Source organism: Spea bombifrons, chromosome 3 (assembly GCF_027358695.1).
Source record: "Spea bombifrons isolate aSpeBom1 chromosome 3, aSpeBom1.2.pri, whole genome shotgun sequence".
NCBI lineage: Eukaryota > Metazoa > Chordata > Amphibia > Anura > Pelobatidae > Spea > Spea bombifrons.
In genome coordinates this window covers 19000758-19018733 of record NC_071089.1, presented here as the reverse complement: position 1 = coordinate 19018733, position 17976 = coordinate 19000758, and the positions used below count along the sequence as shown (strand labels likewise).

General features: G+C 36.8%; 1 protein-coding gene across 1 annotated transcript in view; it reads left to right on the top strand.

The window, feature by feature from the left end:
- Positions 1–17976, top strand: part of KIF16B (kinesin family member 16B) — a 124096-nt gene that overhangs the window by 25571 nt on the left and 80549 nt on the right. Inside the window, exon 13 of the mRNA XM_053461300.1 lies at positions 16452–16571. Coding sequence (XP_053317275.1) covers positions 16452–16571 — 120 coding nt within the window. The remainder of the gene's footprint in view (positions 1–16451; positions 16572–17976) is intronic.

Below are 17976 nucleotides of genomic sequence, written 5' to 3'. Positions count from 1 at the left end.
TCTATTCTTATTTGGAAACTAAAGCCACACGTCACAGTTTAGTATCACGTGAACCTAAGAGTGAGTTTAAATGCAATGTATAGACAGAGATGGTACAACACATTCCCTTTAACATACCGGGCCATGTAGAACACGGCTAAGTAATTTCTGGAGCTGTCAGAATCCATACCAATATAACAGCTGTCAGCAAAGCCATTTTCCAAATGCCGCTGGTTTAAGTGCTAGGTGTCCACACCATTAATCCTCGCTATTATATGGCGTGAATCTGACTGTACATTTTCTTAAGGAACATCTGAAGCATCAATAAGCCCATGAGCCGTCTGTGTAAAAGGTTAGGATTTTAATAACTGTTTTCTATTTATTTTAATTTGTAATTATGCTTGATATCAACACTTGTAAACTGCACTGCTTCCAATGGGAAGGGATTTGTTTTTGGTGAAGTTGGAGCAGGTGAGACCTCTTTGATGACATCCACTGAGGATACCTGATGGTCCCAAATTTGTGATGTGACCGTGCTCTTTAGGGAATATGGGAGTGCATTAGAAGTATTTATATCTGTTTTTAATATAAATGCTGCTATATTGTGATGCACTATAGGCTTCTTTGAGTTCTTTCATCTCAATTTTAAGTGGTAAATCCTTTTTTATATATTTATTTATTTAGAATTAGTTTGCACAAAGCTCACTTTAGTACTTTCTTCTTCTTTATTGTTATCAAAGACTGAGGCTTACAAAAGGCAGATCAACTAACTTGAGTTCAAATAGCTGCAGGGAATTAATCAGTGGAGGAAAAAAACAAGAATATTTTATGGAGCCCATTCATAATAAGTGTTGGTTTCTTCGCTACATACTGTGTGTGTACCAATGAGGATGTTATATGTAATGCGACTTTAGTGATTGCAGATCCCAGATACCGATGATGAAGATTATCATTTTTCCTTTACTGTAGTGCCTTCGGTGAGATTAAGCATCGCTAGGAAATTCTCAAAAAAATAAGTGAACGTTTAAAATTTAAATACATACCTAAAGTCTGGCCTCGTGTAAAGTAACCAGTGCCTTGAATGAGGTTTTCACGGTAATATTCCCTGAACCATTTTCTAAAAACTTTGCTTTTATATCCTTTCACAACCATTTCCGAAATGTACATGCCATATCCATGGGTGGGTTTATTGTACATCGGTCATCTGTGGAGGTTTACTCCAATCCCCTCTTGGCATTCTGTTCCAATTATAATTGAGCCTCTCTATGTCCACACATCTCTGATAGGTTCAAAAGATTACCCCCTTTTGTTGTTAATAGAAAATAGGTTTATTCACTTTACATGCTACAGATCTTGAGAGCAACAGCACCTTTTTAAGAATTTGGAAACATTTCATCTCATTGAATGAAGGGCCAACCAGCTTAGCTTCTCCTCCAAGAAGAGCGTAGTTAACCCAGATGCCAGACACACTTGTTTTAGCTGGAAGATTTTATTGCAAACTAACATTGCTAAATTCACATTTTTATCCCAAATTCTTTTCACCGTTGACAAAATTTACTTAAAATAAAAACACAAACCCCCCCCAATAAAATATTGGCGTGAATGGTATATCTCAGGAATAGTATGCTCCCAACGCATTTTACTTTCTGCTTGCTACAGGACATTTTATTTTTTGTATAATGTCGGGTAAGATACTGAACGGTTTTTCACCAAAGCACTTGAGAATAAAGTGAAAATGATATTGATTTCCCTCTGAAAAAATTACTGTTTACTGCCTTTTAATGTCTTCCTTCTGGCAACCCTTTCCAGGGCCAGCTTTCTACAGACTTATCAGTGCATTTATATATCAGAGCCAAAACTTTTTTCCGCTGTTATCTTTGGCTTCAGATTGACATAAGGAACCAGTTGTTGCCGCCACGCAGGATGCCTTTATAGAATTTTAGAGTTGCTCCATTAAATAAATGACTTTGTTGTGCATCTTTTTGAGACAAAATCCCTGTAATTGTATATTATTTTCTCAGTATGGATTACGCTGCTGTCAGTTTAGTTTTATCTGTTTAGTATGAAACACTTTTTTCCCATTATAACCAAAGATTCAGGTACAGTCAGATTCACTTTGGTTTCTATAATAAAGTACAAAACTGTCTCCATTTCAGAAAACATTTTTCTACTTTGTGGCTATACATGAACCCAATTTCTGTGAGATAATGAAAAAAGTATCCAAGCATTCTTTTTCTGCTGGATCCGGAAATTACTTTCCAACTTTATCACTAACCAATTTCCCTAATCCCAGTTTTTGTTAGTCTTGATGAAAAGTCTTAAATTTGTAGACGCTCTAACATTGTGTTCAATAGATGGCCTGAATAAGCCTATTCAACTTTGCCATACTGTACAATACAATAAATTCTAGGGCAGAATATGTCTTAGCTGGAGTTTCAAAATGTAAATTAACATTTATTTTGAGTTTTGAGTTTTGCATTTTGTTTCAATTCAAATCTTCTCTTTCACTTTTTATTTTTAAATAATAATTGCATGATCACATTTAGAGTTCCAAACTTTATTGGCATACTTCTTAGTTCTGTATAACAGTTTCTATTAGTTGCTAATAATAAGTCTGGAACATTATTCTTATAAATAAAAGTAAAGGTATGTATCATAGAATATTTGTATAGCTTCTGTAATACGTCATGTAGTCTTGCTCTCTCATAATATTTTATAATAGACAAACAGATATATATACAGTGCAAAGGGTACACTCACATCAAACGGGTTGCAAACAATCGTTTTTGTTAAGGCTACTTAAAAAAACCTTCCCAAGATAACAAAATTGGAGATTTTGACATTATATGGCCACATTATGGTTAGCCCACCACTACGCCAAAGTACTCCAATGTGGGTGGATCTTAACACTAAATACTGTTGCTTATATGGAGCTAAATCTCTTCACATATATTGCTTACCAGGACCCAAAGGCCTTCCTATTTTACATATGCAGAGACACTCCTGCAGTATATAGGGTTCTCATTTATGGAGTAAATTTGATGGGGGGGGTGCTAAACCCAAAGCCTCATGAAAGCTTCAAATACAGGACTAATATATATACATACTCCCAAAAGAATAGAAGCACTCGCGGGAATTTGATCCAAATCTCCACAGCATGGTATATATGGTATACATACGCTAAATGTTTCAGTCCACAGCGCAAACACACACACACACCTTGATATCTTGATATCGCTACTCATTACCAAGAGTGAACCCCAGTGGGCTTCTCTTACAACATGTCTGAGTTTAGACCTATAATGCATAGGTAGTTTGGGAGATCTTGTAAAACTCCCCTCGCTGATATACACTACCCTTCAAAAGTTTAGGGTCGCTTAGAAATGGCCTTGTTTTTGAAAAACAAATTTTGTCCAATAAAATGACATGAAACGTATCAGAAATACAGCGCAGACGTTGTTAATGTTGTAAATCACTATTATAGTTGGCGCACAGAGGCCCTTTATCACTCCCATCACTCCTGTGTTCCAATGGCACATTATGTTCGCTAATCTAAGTTTAAAAGACTAATTTATCATTATAAATCCCTTTTGCAATTATGTTACAGCTAGTTATAAGTCACCCCAAACTTTTGAACGTTTGAACCTTTGTTTAAGGGGAAACCCGCTGATATTTAACCTAATTGCTTCCGCAAACCTTGGTACACTTTGCTTTTCGACATGCTTAAGATGCTAAACCGTGGAATCTATTTAACATATTCAAATTTCACTGAAATAACATTTAAATGATTGGTTTATTAGCATTAATAAAAGCATTAAATAAAAGTCAAATAAAGTTTGCTGCCTGCTATATACATTTTTTTCTAGGATTTTTCTCTAACTCTGTGAAATTGTTGCTTATAATATCTGACAGTTTCACGTTGCAGCAGTTAAAATACAATTTTAATATGATACACAAAACAATGTCACGTGATTCCATGGATTAACAGTCTTCTGACATTTATGAAATTTCTTTTTTTTTTTTTCTTAAGCTTGGGTTTATCAAAGAAATGAATAATTCCAAGGTAATGGTGTGTGTTCATTGTTCATGTGATTGTGACTGGAACAAGACCACTTTTTGCTTGACATACTACACAGAATGATACATCTGTCATCTGAATTGACTAATCCAAGACAGATTTCCTTGTAAAAAACATAACATTTGTTAATCTTACTATGCACATTGACATGGAACAATGTAAGAAAAGAATTGGGAGAGATAATGTACTTCTGTCATAGGCGTCTTAGCATCTGATGGTCTTTGGCACACACTGTCTGGCTGAGGTAAGACTAGGCTTTGACAGCCATTGACCTTCAGCATTAAAATGTTTGTATTAGTTATTATAGTTAGTGTGTGTGTATGTATATATATATATATATATATATATATATATATATATATAATGTATGTATAATATGGATGTTATCCATCATCGTCCAGCAATTGTATCTTTTTATATTTCTCAATGAAAGAATAAATATACAGATATTTCTATACATTTTATACGTGTGTGTGTGTGTGTATAGATATATAGATATATATATATATATATATCTATACACACACACACCACTATTAATCTTGCACCACTACGTTATCTCCCATATGCTTGGCTGCTACAGTGATTTAACCTTCTGAACACTAGGTGTCACTGATGGTTCATGCTATAATCGATACTAATTCTTTGTTCATAACATACTCTGTACAGTTCAAAATATGATGCTTAACCATACAGTATAATTGGTTATCCCATCATATACATTCATAACCTGTTCATAAAGTCTGACATTAAATGGAAATATTCAGGTATCTTTATGAAGTCAGTGCGGAACAATCCAAGTCTGCGTGATATCTTATTCATACATGTTCAGTTTACCGGCAAATATTGTGTTAGGTTGAGTAGGTGTTAGTATGTTTTGTGTTTTTTCTGCCTCCTTATTGCCTCCGTTTATGGGGAATACTCTCCATGTGGATCATGCAACAATGCATATGATGGTTATGTTAGTCCTCACCTCATTCGCTCAAGATTGTAAACTTGTGAGCCGGGCTCTCTCCACCTAATGTATGGGTTTGTCTTAGTCTGTCAATTCTCGTCTTGTCATACCCCTTGAATATATGTATTGTAAGAAGCGCTGCGTAAATTGTGGGCACTATATAAAAGAAAATAATAATGGCTGAAGTGGCCCATTCTTTTTTTATTATTAATATGCAGAAAAGGAAGCATTTCTTATTTACAAGGCTCTTATTATATTAGCAGTATAGCTGTCATGTACTCCTCTCTTTAGATTAAAATATTGTTTTCAATGGCTTGGCTACACTTAATTTAGGCCTCTACGGTTATTCTGAAGATTTACAAGTAATTACTGTTCTAGTGCTGGCGGGGCTGGGAGATGACAACAATAATGACCACACTGTGGTACTGGGATCAGCTGAGTTCTTCTGAAGAAAAAGAGAACAAAACTCTTCCGTAATGAAACTGACATTAATTTCTCAGAAAAAGCAAACCTTGTGTCCAAATCTGAAACCTGTGCTGAAGGAAACTAAAGATGTTAGAGCTCCGTTCTTAATTACCTGTGTATCTAAATTGAATGTTTGCATTTGAAAGTAAAAAACCTTCTCACCTATATAAAGAATAAAAGAAAAGTTATATTGGCATTTTCTGCACAACCACTGAAATTCGTATTAATTATTGCTATGGCACACTAGGCATTGTACAGTGAATGATCTAACAAAAGCATGTTGTGTACCTCCCAAACCTATTTAGGAGTCACAGCTCCCTTTATGCGACCCATATTGTAAACTCCTTTCTTAGTGGACAAGCCCCATAGTATGATTGAAGAAAAAAAAAGTCCATCAAGCTTAGCATTTCCAATATATCCCTAACTGCACATATCCAAATGACAGTGTGTTTATTGTTTCAATGTCAATGTATGGTGTTAAATGCACATTTGCTTTTGGTGTTATAGTGTTAGGGTGTACGAGGAAGTGAGGTGGCGCGCAGAGTGACATGCAAGGAGCAGAGCATTGAGCAGTGAAGAAGCTGTGCAGAGTGGGGGCAGAGATTATGTCCTGTGTATAGTTGTGATGCACCCTATTTACATGGCTCAGCTGCCCTTGCTAAGAGATAATTGCTCTGCTCCCTACTTTGTATAGCTTCTTCACTGCTCGATCCTGCTAGGCTTAAAAAAGATTGCCATCTATGTAAATGAATGGGGCACAAAAGGGAATATTGCTTTTGGTGTCATTTGGTCTAGGACTGGCCCTGGGTGGGCACCACCAAAACAGACGCCGCAAATTGAATCTGGGAGTAGGCGGGGTTGAGGGTGACCCCGCCGGTAAGTGAGCGGCGTGAGTGAGTTTGCTTGTGTGTTTGGGTAAGTTATTGTGGACGTGTTTTTATTAGTATGTTAGTATGTATTTGGGTGTATAAGTGTGGGTATCTGGGTGTGTATTGTTTCATCTGAAAAAGAGACATGTCTAAATTTCCATGTTGACCCAATAAAAGATAGATATCATCCTCAACTAAAGACTCTGTTGGACATCAACGATCGAGTGGGGGACCAAAACAAATCCTGCTTTCTTGTTTCCAACTTCATGTGTCGTATGCAGTTCAGGCATACCAACTATTGCTTAATGCGAAATGCCACAAACCTGCAAAATGTGATTTGAAAGCATTGTACCTTTTGTATGCATCATAGGATATTTTCATATAGTATATTTTTATTATGATGTATTTTTTTCTTTGTTTAAGATGGAACTATGGCTCTTCTACTCCCAGCAAATAGCCTCTTGTAATCTGCTCTGTATTTGATGTGAAAGTTCATCTTGCAAGACCCTCATATGGACCTTAAATGTACTTGTACCTTGTTATGAGGGCATTACTGAGCTATATCTTTTGTAGAGTATATTGATCCAATTTAGATAATCCTCATAGGTAAAATCCCTTAGTCCTCTTCAGTCCGATTCAGTTTAGTTTCTAACAACTTTTTTATCCAGTTTTTCATCCTGGAACTAAAACCTTTTTTAGGCCTAGTCTACCTTATTCAAAGGTATTGACTCCTATGGAAATTGCATCAAAAATACAATAGAGATCTAAATTTCTACTGTCCTCAGGTTTGCCAGGATTTCATGAAGCCATGTTGATTAATAGTTACCTTTTGGCTACACGTTAGCTTTTCTCCAGTCCCCTGGCACCGTGTAGGGTCCCTTGAAGTAAAGACCCAGGCTTTACAATGGCCTTGACTGACCTCTCCTTTGAGTTTATCCCCTTCGCGACCTTTGCCGGTTCAACCGTCATAAAATTAAACCGTCATAAAATTAAATAAGCTTAGAAAGTGATCAACGATCACTTTCTTCGCTTAAACGGCGTTACTGTAATGCCTCGATGTCGAGGCATTCAGTAACGCCGAGATCGGCATCGGGGGCCATGTCTGGCCCCTCCCCGGTGCGTCAACAGCCGCCATACATTGTATGGCGGCGGACGCCCGTTTTAAAAGCGTTTAGGAGGCGATCAACGATCGCCTCCTAAACTTAAATGGTGTCGCTGGAATGCCTTGATCAGGAGGCATCCAGCGACACCAAACACTTACCTTTGGATGGGCTGTGACCGCTCCGGAGAGCGGTCACAGCCGCAGCTGCCGGTGTTCTTCGCCATCAGCAAGATGGCGGCGGCCCGGGAAAAAAAACAATAAAGATGAAGGAGTTCGCTAGACGGTCTCCAGACCCTCTAGACAACTCTGGCTCCACTTGCAGGTTGAATACAGGTACTGCATTCAACCAAGCAAGTCAATGGAACCCAGCTTTCTAATCACTATGTGATTAGTAAAATATTCAAAAAAAAATGTGCTAACATTTAAAAATAATTATGCAGTGATGTCACTAGATGAACCATCCAGTACATTGCAAAATGTGTAAAAAAAAATATAAAAAAAAAGTATTAAAAAAATAAAATAAAATAAAAAAAATAGTTTATTATTTTGAGCAAGTGCTAAAATTTCTCAAAAATCTCAACAAAGAGTTAAAATAAAAGCACTTCAAATACCCAAGGGGTGTCTAATATATAAAAAAAAATGGCTGATGGGGTAAATTGGAGTGGCCGAGCTCAAAGATAGGGCATAGGTACAGACTGACCAAAATGGAGAAAAAAAAAGCGCACTTCCCAAATGTGGCATTTTAAATCTCAAACAACCCGACAAACCCATGCATGTCGGGTATCACTGCACTCAGGAGATGTTCCTGAACACATATTGGGGTGTTGTTTGACAGTGACATATACCAGAACCTGTATATCTATAACTAAAGTACAATTTGTGTGAAAAAAAAATTACTATTACAAAGTTTGACAAAGTGTAGTTCTATAATTGGTGCATGGAAACGGTTAAAATAACAGCATTTGGAATACCCTGGGGTGTCTAGTTTTCAAAAATATATGGTTTGAATGGGTTAAATTGAGTTAACCGGCTTCAAAGATATTCCAAAGAGGAGATGGAGGCAGACAGACCAGATTTGTTAAAAAAGATTTGGAAATCATAAAACGCTGCTTGTACTTATTGCCCTATAACTTACAAAAAACAGCAAAAAAACATAAAAACATTGGGTATTTCTAAACTCAGGACAAGTAGTAGAATCTATTTAGCTAGTTTTTTTACTTGCTTTTTTAGGTGAGTAAAAGATTTTTCAAATAAAAGTCATAAATTTTTTTTTTTCCATTTTTCACCATGTTTTTTTTATTTTTTTTTATAGTAAATAAGATGATACGATCAAAATGGTATCTGAAGAAAGCCCATCTTGTCCTGAAAAAAACAATATATAACTTATGTGGGTACACTAAGTGGGTGAGGAGAAAATTACAGCTGAACACAAGCACCACAAAAGTGTCAAAACAGCCTCGGTCCCACAGGGTACAAAACGAAAAATGAGCCCGGTCCTTAAGGGGTTATTATTATTATTGTTACTATTATTATTATTGTGCTGTACAATGGGTAGACCGGATATGACACGTAGTATATAACATAACAATTTGACTTACAGAAATAACAGGTGAGGAGGGCTCATACGTTTACATCCATTTTTCCTGGTCCCAATTGCCCTACCCTCCCTGGCTTTTGTGTACGTATTTCTGTAAGTATTTCACCATCAGCACTTCATTTGTGTAAACTTGGGAAAACAAATTAATCAATATATTATTTTTTCATTATTTTTTAAAACTTTTTATCATGCCCCAATAGGGCAAAAGTTAAGATAAACCCATCCCTATTCTATTCTAGCCTTGCCTGATGTCTTCTTCCATCACCTTTTGTATTAGTTTTCTGTTAGCACATTGATAGCATAGGGTCCTTTTCTTTCTCATCTCGTTACCTAGACTTTTACCTTGCATCTGATTCCACTCTTTCCATACATGAGACTAGGAATAACATCTTCAGCCACACAATTTAGCTTTATTAATGTATAAAAAAAAAATAGGGTAGACTAGTGACTTTTTTCTTTCCTGGCTATTAAATTTCACCCTTGGCTGGTTCTCTCTATATAAAAACAAAACACAATTCAAATAGACGAATCATAAATATACACTCAACCAGAAAGCAGGAATGATTGCTATATATAGGAGAGATTGGAAACATTTCTAAAAATTCAATTTTATCCGTTAAACTGTATACTTTTTTATTGCATTTGTTGTTTAAAATCTGCTGTATTTTTTATTTATTTTTTATATTAAATTACATCTCATAGATTGACACAATGCTTCCCATAATGTATTTGGGGGGTTGGAGCCTGCATTAGTTAGGAGCGGTAAAGCTGCCAGGTTGTAATACAATTTGAGGTATTGTGTAAGCCTCTAATAGCTTACTAACAATAGTAAATCTAATAGGTAAGCTTTAGAAATCTGCCGGCACGCTGAAAGCTGGTTTGATAAGTAAAATGGCTGTTCTGAAATTGTTACTATTTATGTTGTAAATTTAGAAAACGAAAGAAGATGCAAGCGTTTAATGATTAAGATTTCTTCCTGCATACGTTTGTTGTGCTTGCATTTATAAATATTTTAACAACCAAGATATATTTTTATACCGTGAGGAAGAAAGCAGTTGTCTGCCTCCAGGGATTCAAAGTATGTTTATGCGAGTTTTTTTTTTTAACTCTCTACTTTCTCTTTAATGTACTGAAAAACTTTTTTCGAATTTGAGTTTAAAAACGGTTAAATGTATTCAATGTGCTCAACGTTAAAAGAATTTCTGAGCCTGATTTAGGAGAGAATGGGTTTACCGAGACATTAGATTTTCTTTTCTTTAGAGGAGGAAAAAAAAGAAAAAGGTGATATCTGCTGCAATCAAGACTCCTGAATTACATTTCTGATGTGTAGGAGTCTTTCTTGATGTTGTTAACCCTTTCTTGTCCCGAAATTGGGGAACAACATTCTCAGTGATTAATTCTGTCTGGAGAAACACATTGATATACTCAGAAATAGAGCAAGCGTTCATCTTGCTTTGCTCCTTTACCTGTCTGCGGTGAAATCACGTTCACAGTAATGTATAAGCTGGGTGAAGATTAAAAGGGCCCTTCGGCATTCAAAAATAATAAGCCACAGTTTAATGTCGTAGACACCCTCACCAAAAAAGGACTTTTAATATGCTTTTTTTAATTTAATGTTAATAAATAAATTACATTATTGCCGAGCTGGCAATGGAGTTGACTGGCAGTAAATATATCATATGCCAGTAAATGTCCTGCATGACAAATAGGAGAACGGCATTTGGAGGGGGGGGGATTCTGCATTTGCAATATAACCAACACATACATTTAATTGGGTCGGCTATCAAATGCATTAAAGTGCTTATGATGGCTGGAGTTTCCCTTTACACACCATTAACACGGTGAGAATTAAAATGTGTCAAAAGGGAATTAATAAAAAACAAACAAACAAAAAAAACATAAAGGTCAGCTTTTTTGCATGTGCATATAGTGCTGTGAAAACGTATTTGCCCCTTTCCTGATGTCTTCTATATTTGCATCAAAAGCAGGGTTTTTTTCCACACGTAGAAGGAAAAATGGTCTCCAACTCTACCTGGCCCTATGTGAAAAAGTAATTGCCCCCTTAGTTGCTAAATCCCCCGATTAATCAAATTCAATTAGTAATTGGGTTCTAATTCACTAGACACACCCAGGCATGATAACAGCTCTGTCGAATCTAAACATTAATAAAATATGTTGTATTGAAAAGTGAAGTAGGCTAAAAGGTCTCAAAAAGCAGCACATGATGCCACAATCTAATTAGTTTGGAAGGTCACAAAGGTTTCACATTCCAAGCAGCTTTTCCAGTGTACATTTTTGTGTTAAACCGTCCTAGATCTAGCTCAAACTTTTTTGCTGAGGTTTGTTTGTTTTTCTGGCTGGTTATGTGTTTTTTAATAAATAGTGGCAATGATCTGTATTATTACTTTCATGTTCCGTATTTCTTTCTGTATCGCGCTCTAAAATATTTGACTTATATAAATGAGGAGAGATTTAGAATTGTTCTAATTAACGTGCTACTGCAATTACAGGGAGTTCTGCTTATGTTAACTTAGCTTGTGTCTGACAATGCGTGTTTCTCATGATTTTCATTTTATGTTTTAAATTAATAGGCAATTATTTCAGCAGTTGTTTAGGGCAACGCTTCTCAAAACGTGTTCTTTGTAATTTTACAGATTCATTGGAAGTGATTTATGAGATCACATGATAAACATAGTACACAGACATTAAGTTGACTGCATAAATTTGCTATTGACACTTCAAAAAGCAAATAGGATTTTTTTGGGGGGCACAACCCCACTTCTACATGTGATGATACACCTCCTTATTCGCAGGTCTACTTATTGGTGTGATAATCGCTTTTTTATGCGTGTACTCCCAATGTTTCTCTATACAGTAAGATAGGGAAATACATTCTGTTCATACCTGGAAACTCTGTTCAGGTTTGACCTGAAGTCTCCCGGTGAAGCCCTGCTTCCTCAAATCCCAGGGTCAGTTTCTTCCTCTCGTGGGCAGGGGAGCAGAGTTTGGTCCCGCCCACCCGCTTCTCCCTGCCCATTTCCCATCCCACTCCCCGCCAACTTCCCATCCCACTCCCCACCCACTTAAAGGTAATCTAGTGGTGGATCTGCCTCAATGCATATCTAGCACCACCCCTTTCATGAAGCCACTCTTCCAGAATCAAGCTATATGTTTGTGTTTTTACATAAATTTGTCTTTAGAACTAGTTACTAAGTATTTTTAACGAGCTAAGCTGTATTCATAAAGGAATATTTATGTTATGCCTCTTTAACATGTGCGCTAACGACATTGGCTACAGAAAATTAACTGAGCAAGAAAAGAAAAAAATGACTTGGTTTAAGGATATTTGCTTAGCTTAAATATTCATATAATTATGTATAATTTAAGGATCAGCTTTTGAATTTTATTTGAACAAATACTTTCATTATAGAATATAGGTAAGTATTTGAACTTAAACTGTTATAACAAAGAATTTGATTAGGTCATTTTTCTATGAACCATTAAAAGAAAAAAAAAACTACAACCTTTAATTTTCATTTAACTTTGAGCACAAGAATCAGATTTAAAATAAAGAAGGATGCCGTATATTTCATAGCTTATTTTAAATTATATATATATATATATATATATATATATATATATATTTTTTTTTAAATTTCTTTGGTCCAGCAAAAAAAAATCCTTTTTTCCCTTTAATCTAAAGACCTGGAGAATAGCTTTTAAAACCTTATAGGACAATGCTTCCTTGAAAATCTATCATGTCCAATCATGTGGATAATGTAATATCCCCCGTGCCTGGTAGACTGAATCAGGAAAGTGTTAACTATATAATATCGTCTGGCTGCAGTCTCAGCAGAACCTATGATTTTTTTTTTCTTTCATTATGAAACCACAGAAGTATACTCTAAAAATTTCAGCGAAAATATTTCTGTAACCTCTGAATCATCATAATAAGCAGTGGGATACTTTAGCGGTGAATAGAATACTGTCTGGGTGCATGAGTTTCTTTTGCCTCCAAAATGACAAATTTCATTGCGATACCAAGCACGGAGATAGAAGAAGTAATCGATCCAGAGGGGCTATGGAGTAGCCAAGTGTGACAGGCGGTAGAGTGATTAATAGCGGCTTTTGGGCGTACCTCTGTTTCTACTGTACTTTTTATTTGTCAAGCTGAATGTTCTAGATTTTATTCTGCAAAGTTGCATAATGAAAAGCTATCCAGGAGAGAAGACAATTACCTTTACCCCTGAATCTATGTATACGTGTAATGGAATTTTGCAAAAAGAATCATTATCTGTCACTTTGATCTCTTAGCTTATCTTTTGGGATTTCTTACGAACAAAGTTACTTTAATGATTGTTGTTCTATAGTCTTGATGTCCTACTGTGTTTTGTGTAAAACATACCAGGGTGATGTTATACACAAAGATAGAAAAACAGGAGCAGGGACGTCTGCATTCTCATCCTAGAATCTCTGATCACACATTAGTAAAATTCGCATTGTTCAGTAATATTCTCACTAATTAAGAAATGATAAAGTATTTCTGATTAGTTGTAACGTTCTAAAATGTTTTAAACGTGTAGGGATATCAGTAGTTTATGTTTTTGCTTCTAAACATACTAATAAATATTCAGCCTAATTGTAAATCAGGGTTTCCAAGTTTATCTCAAAATATAAAAATATGTCAACGGAGGTAGAGATCGTTTATCAGTTTATTTCTTTTTCAATTCCAAAAAATGTCATTTTGCTAAATTGCTAAATGGTGTGCAAAATAAATATTATCAGGAAAAGCTTAAGGATATGAATATAAGAGAAGAGAGGGTAGATGTGATAAAAACATTTACTTACCTAAAGGAAGTATATATATTCAATGGAGGAGAAATATTAGAACAAGTAGTCAGAGGATTAGATGTAATGTAAGGAAGTTTTGCTTTAATGAGAGGGTAGTAGATAAGTAGGGGCACTCAAACTCCTATAAAATGTTGGCCAATTGCATTGAGGGGTGTACTGCTATTTCAAACCTACCCTTCATATACTATGGGGGCAGTCATCATTATGGTTATTCTTTATGGTTATTCTTCTCAATGAATTTACTTTGCCCTGTTAAATTGCTGATTGATTGAGCTTTTGGGAGGGTCGAGTGAAGAGAAAAGGGTGATACATTGAAGAAATGTCACATTTTGTTACAGATTTTAATTTTCTTGAAGTCCCTTTTAAAGTAAATACATCCAAAACAGTTTAAGGAAACAAGAAACGAGGAGGGCTCTGCTCAAACAAGCTTACAATCTAGGAGTTAGGGATGGACCAGCCACACTAGTATAAGTATTACAGGAGAGGGACTAGGAAAGGTGAGGTAAGGAAGATGGAAGGAATGGCGTCAACACATTAGTTCCTAGGCGTCCTTGAAGAAGTGGGATCTAAAACTTTGTGAATATTTGTTCTGCTGCTTAAAAGATTTTTTTTCCTCCAAGTATGGTTGATTAGTGTAATACTTGACAGCACTCAGCGTCTTCTTCCTGATTGGTTTCTTATTTTGCATTAATATCTTTTTGTGTGAATGGAAAATTCCGAGAATAGGCGGCATTTCAGAAGACAGGGTAACGGCTTAGAGTTCCTGTCAATAGTCTTATGGCTCTTTATTTAAAAACCACTATTCTTTGCAGTTGATTCCTTGGTTCTCTGATGCTGTAAATGTAAAACTCGGAATAACTACCGTGTTTCCCCGATAGTAAGACACCCCCGATTGTAAGACGTATCGGGAGTTTCAGAGGGGTCAGCTAATATAAGCCGTACCCCGAAAGTAAGACATATGTCTTACTTTCGGGGAAACACGGGGGATTTGCCGGGTCCGCCACTCTAAGGGGCCGGGAAGTCCCCACCAAGGCCGGCCTTACGTGTCTGCGGCCGCACAGGATTTAAATTAAAACATCGGGGTTTTTTTTTAACTTTATTTAACATCCTCCATGTTAAATAAAGTTAAAAAAAACTTTATTTAACATGGAGGATGTTAAATAAAGTTTTTTTAACTTTATTTAACATGGAGGATGTTAAATAAAGTTGAAAAAAAACCCCGATGTTTTTATTTAAACCCTGTGCGGCCGCAGACCCCTAAGGCCGGCCCCTTAGAGCAGGGCCGACCTTTGGGGTGTGCGACCGCACAGGGCGCCACACTCCAGGGGGTGCCAACCTGCGGCACCCGGCACCCCTCCAGAGACGGACAGTAATGTCCGCCGCTGGAGGAGCAGGCTCGCAAGGGAGCGGTATCGGAGGTCTTTAACAGACCTCCGGCTCCCTTGAGTGATTTTAAGCCGGGTTCAACCCGGCTTAAAATCACTCAAGGGAGCCGGAGGTCTGTTAATGACCTCCGATACCGCTCCCTTGTGATCTGCGCGGCAACAGCTGTTGTGCGCCGGGGTTTCTTGTCAGATCCCGGCGCACAACACTGAAGCCGCGCCCACCGCTGTCCGTGCCCTCTGACCCGGAAGGAGACAAGAACTGAAGAAGAGGAGCGAAGAGGAGGAAAAGAAGCTGAAAGAAGAAAGGAAAGGTAGGAAAGCATTAAGTGAGAGTGGATTGGTGTATATGTGTGTGGATTGGTGTATATGTGTGTGTGGATTGGTGTATATGTGTGTGTGGATTGGTGTATATGTGTGTGTGGATTGGTGTATATGTGTGTGTGGATTGGTGTATATGTGTGTGGATTGGTGTATATGTGTGTGGATTGGTGTATATGTGTGTGGATTGGTATATGTGTGTGGATTTGTGTATACGTGTGGATTGGTGTATATGTGTGGATTGGTAGGTGTGTTGATTGGTAAGTGTGTGAGAGTGATGGGTGTTATGCTGTACCATTTCCAATGTCTTTTTCATGATCTAATTATGCTCTAAAAGTACATCATAACTCCCATCACTCTCAATTTTTTCCCAATATAAGACATACCCCGAAAGTAAGACATAGTGGGGCTTTTAGGGATAAAAAGAAAGTAAGACACTGTCTTACTTTCGGGGAAACACGGTAGCAGGGAAGTATATGATTGGCAAATTTACCTTTTGCCGAGCATCCCATGACTTCTGTGAACTAGGTTTCATCTTGCGGATGCTTTTAATGCTCGCAAAACCATGAGTGACCCCATGAATTGAGGAATATACTGTATTGAGTTGCATGTATTAACAGATGGCAGAAGTTTCCTTCACCAACAAATAAAATGATTAACGCACAACTGAAATCTCAAAGTCAATCTCAATCTTTTAACTGACTTTCAAATTAATAGTTTTAACCTATTAGATAAATAGTTTTTAAATATAAAATAGTATATATAAATGTATTATTGGTTGCTTTGATAAGTGCATGCTTTTTTGTGACCCATTTCAGTGTGACAATTATCTGATGCTTCTCGCTTATACAGGAGCAAACTCTGGCTCTGCGGAAAGAGGGTATCGGCGTAGTCCTAGACTCTGAGCTGCCTCATCTCATTGGTATTGATGATGATCTTCTCAGCACTGGCATTATTCTGTATCACTTGAAGGTAAAAATTGAGATTTTTTTTATGCTAAGCTGTCGACTTAATCTTTTTGAATTGCACACCATCTGATCTCACTTTAATTTAAATGCCATACCCAATAAATGTCATTGTAGTCTTTCTTTGTTTTGAGTGCATGCATAATGTTCCATAAAAGCGCCAACAGCTCACTTTTTTTAATGGTTTAAAATCACTTTGCGGAGTAGATTACTTACTGCCAGTTGACTGTTTCTGAAACTGATTTTAATTAATATTGGGCTTCAACAATGAATTTTGGTGCCTATGTTTCTAGCTTTGTTTTTTTTACCTTATTTAATGGGAAATAGGAATGTAGTGTATTTCCTTGTTTATTATAGTAAAATTATTAAAGTGCTAGGTAAAAAAGCACATTTGCTCATAATTAGGAATATGAATATATATACACACACTTCCTACAATAATTTGGCTACCAATGAAGAAAACTTGTTTCATGCTAAAGATGACTAATTTCTTGGTTATTCACAAGGGCAGGCAATGTGTCCACACAATGCTTAAAGGGATGCTGCAGTCATCATATTCACTCTAATGCATATTATAGGAGCGTGGCCCCATTAAACTTCCGTGTGATCCATTTTGCAAATGCATTTGCTCCTTTTCCCCTTCCCTTAGCTATAAGTGCCCTCTAGGAGTTTCACTTGAATCTAGGAGTTTCACTTGAACTGCACGTGGTATACTCACCCCAGTCGTTGGTTCTGCTGAATGCTGCAAGAACGGGTCTATTTAGACCCCCAGTGAACATGTGTGAAGTCTTCCCATTTATTGCAATGGGAGCACTTTCCTGCCACTGATTGGCTGCTGAAGCTGTCAATCAATGACAAGAATACTCCAACACAAGTAGTGTACTGCCACTGAACAAAAATTGGTGGCAAGAAATGTTGGATCTTGGAGAAAGAGAAGATTCTGTAGAATGGCTGCAGATTCTGTGTGTGGTAAGTGTTTTAAGTTTTGGAAAATTGCACATACTCACAGAGACGGTTACTCACCGAGTGTTCTAACATGCGTTCTTCTGTAGCACGGCTGTCAGGGACATTAGACTGTCCCTTTAAGAATGCCATCGTTGTCTTCTTTTATGGACCATTGCTCAAAAACCCTTCCAGCAGAAGTCATAGTATATATACCAAAGTTAAGGAGGTGCTACTTTAAAACAAAACATGTCATGTGGGATGGAATTGAAAAAAGATGGAGCTGTCTAGTAGTAAACGCTGCTAATCTTACATAGGAGCCGGCGGCTATATGAATCTAAAGATGCTAATCGTGGAAAAAGTACATTTTATTACTGCTAAAGTCTACAGCATCAGGATTTTAGGGCAGATAATTAACTCTTATTAGTGTTTGAGTAAAATGTCACTTTAATATCTCTTTAACCCTTGGT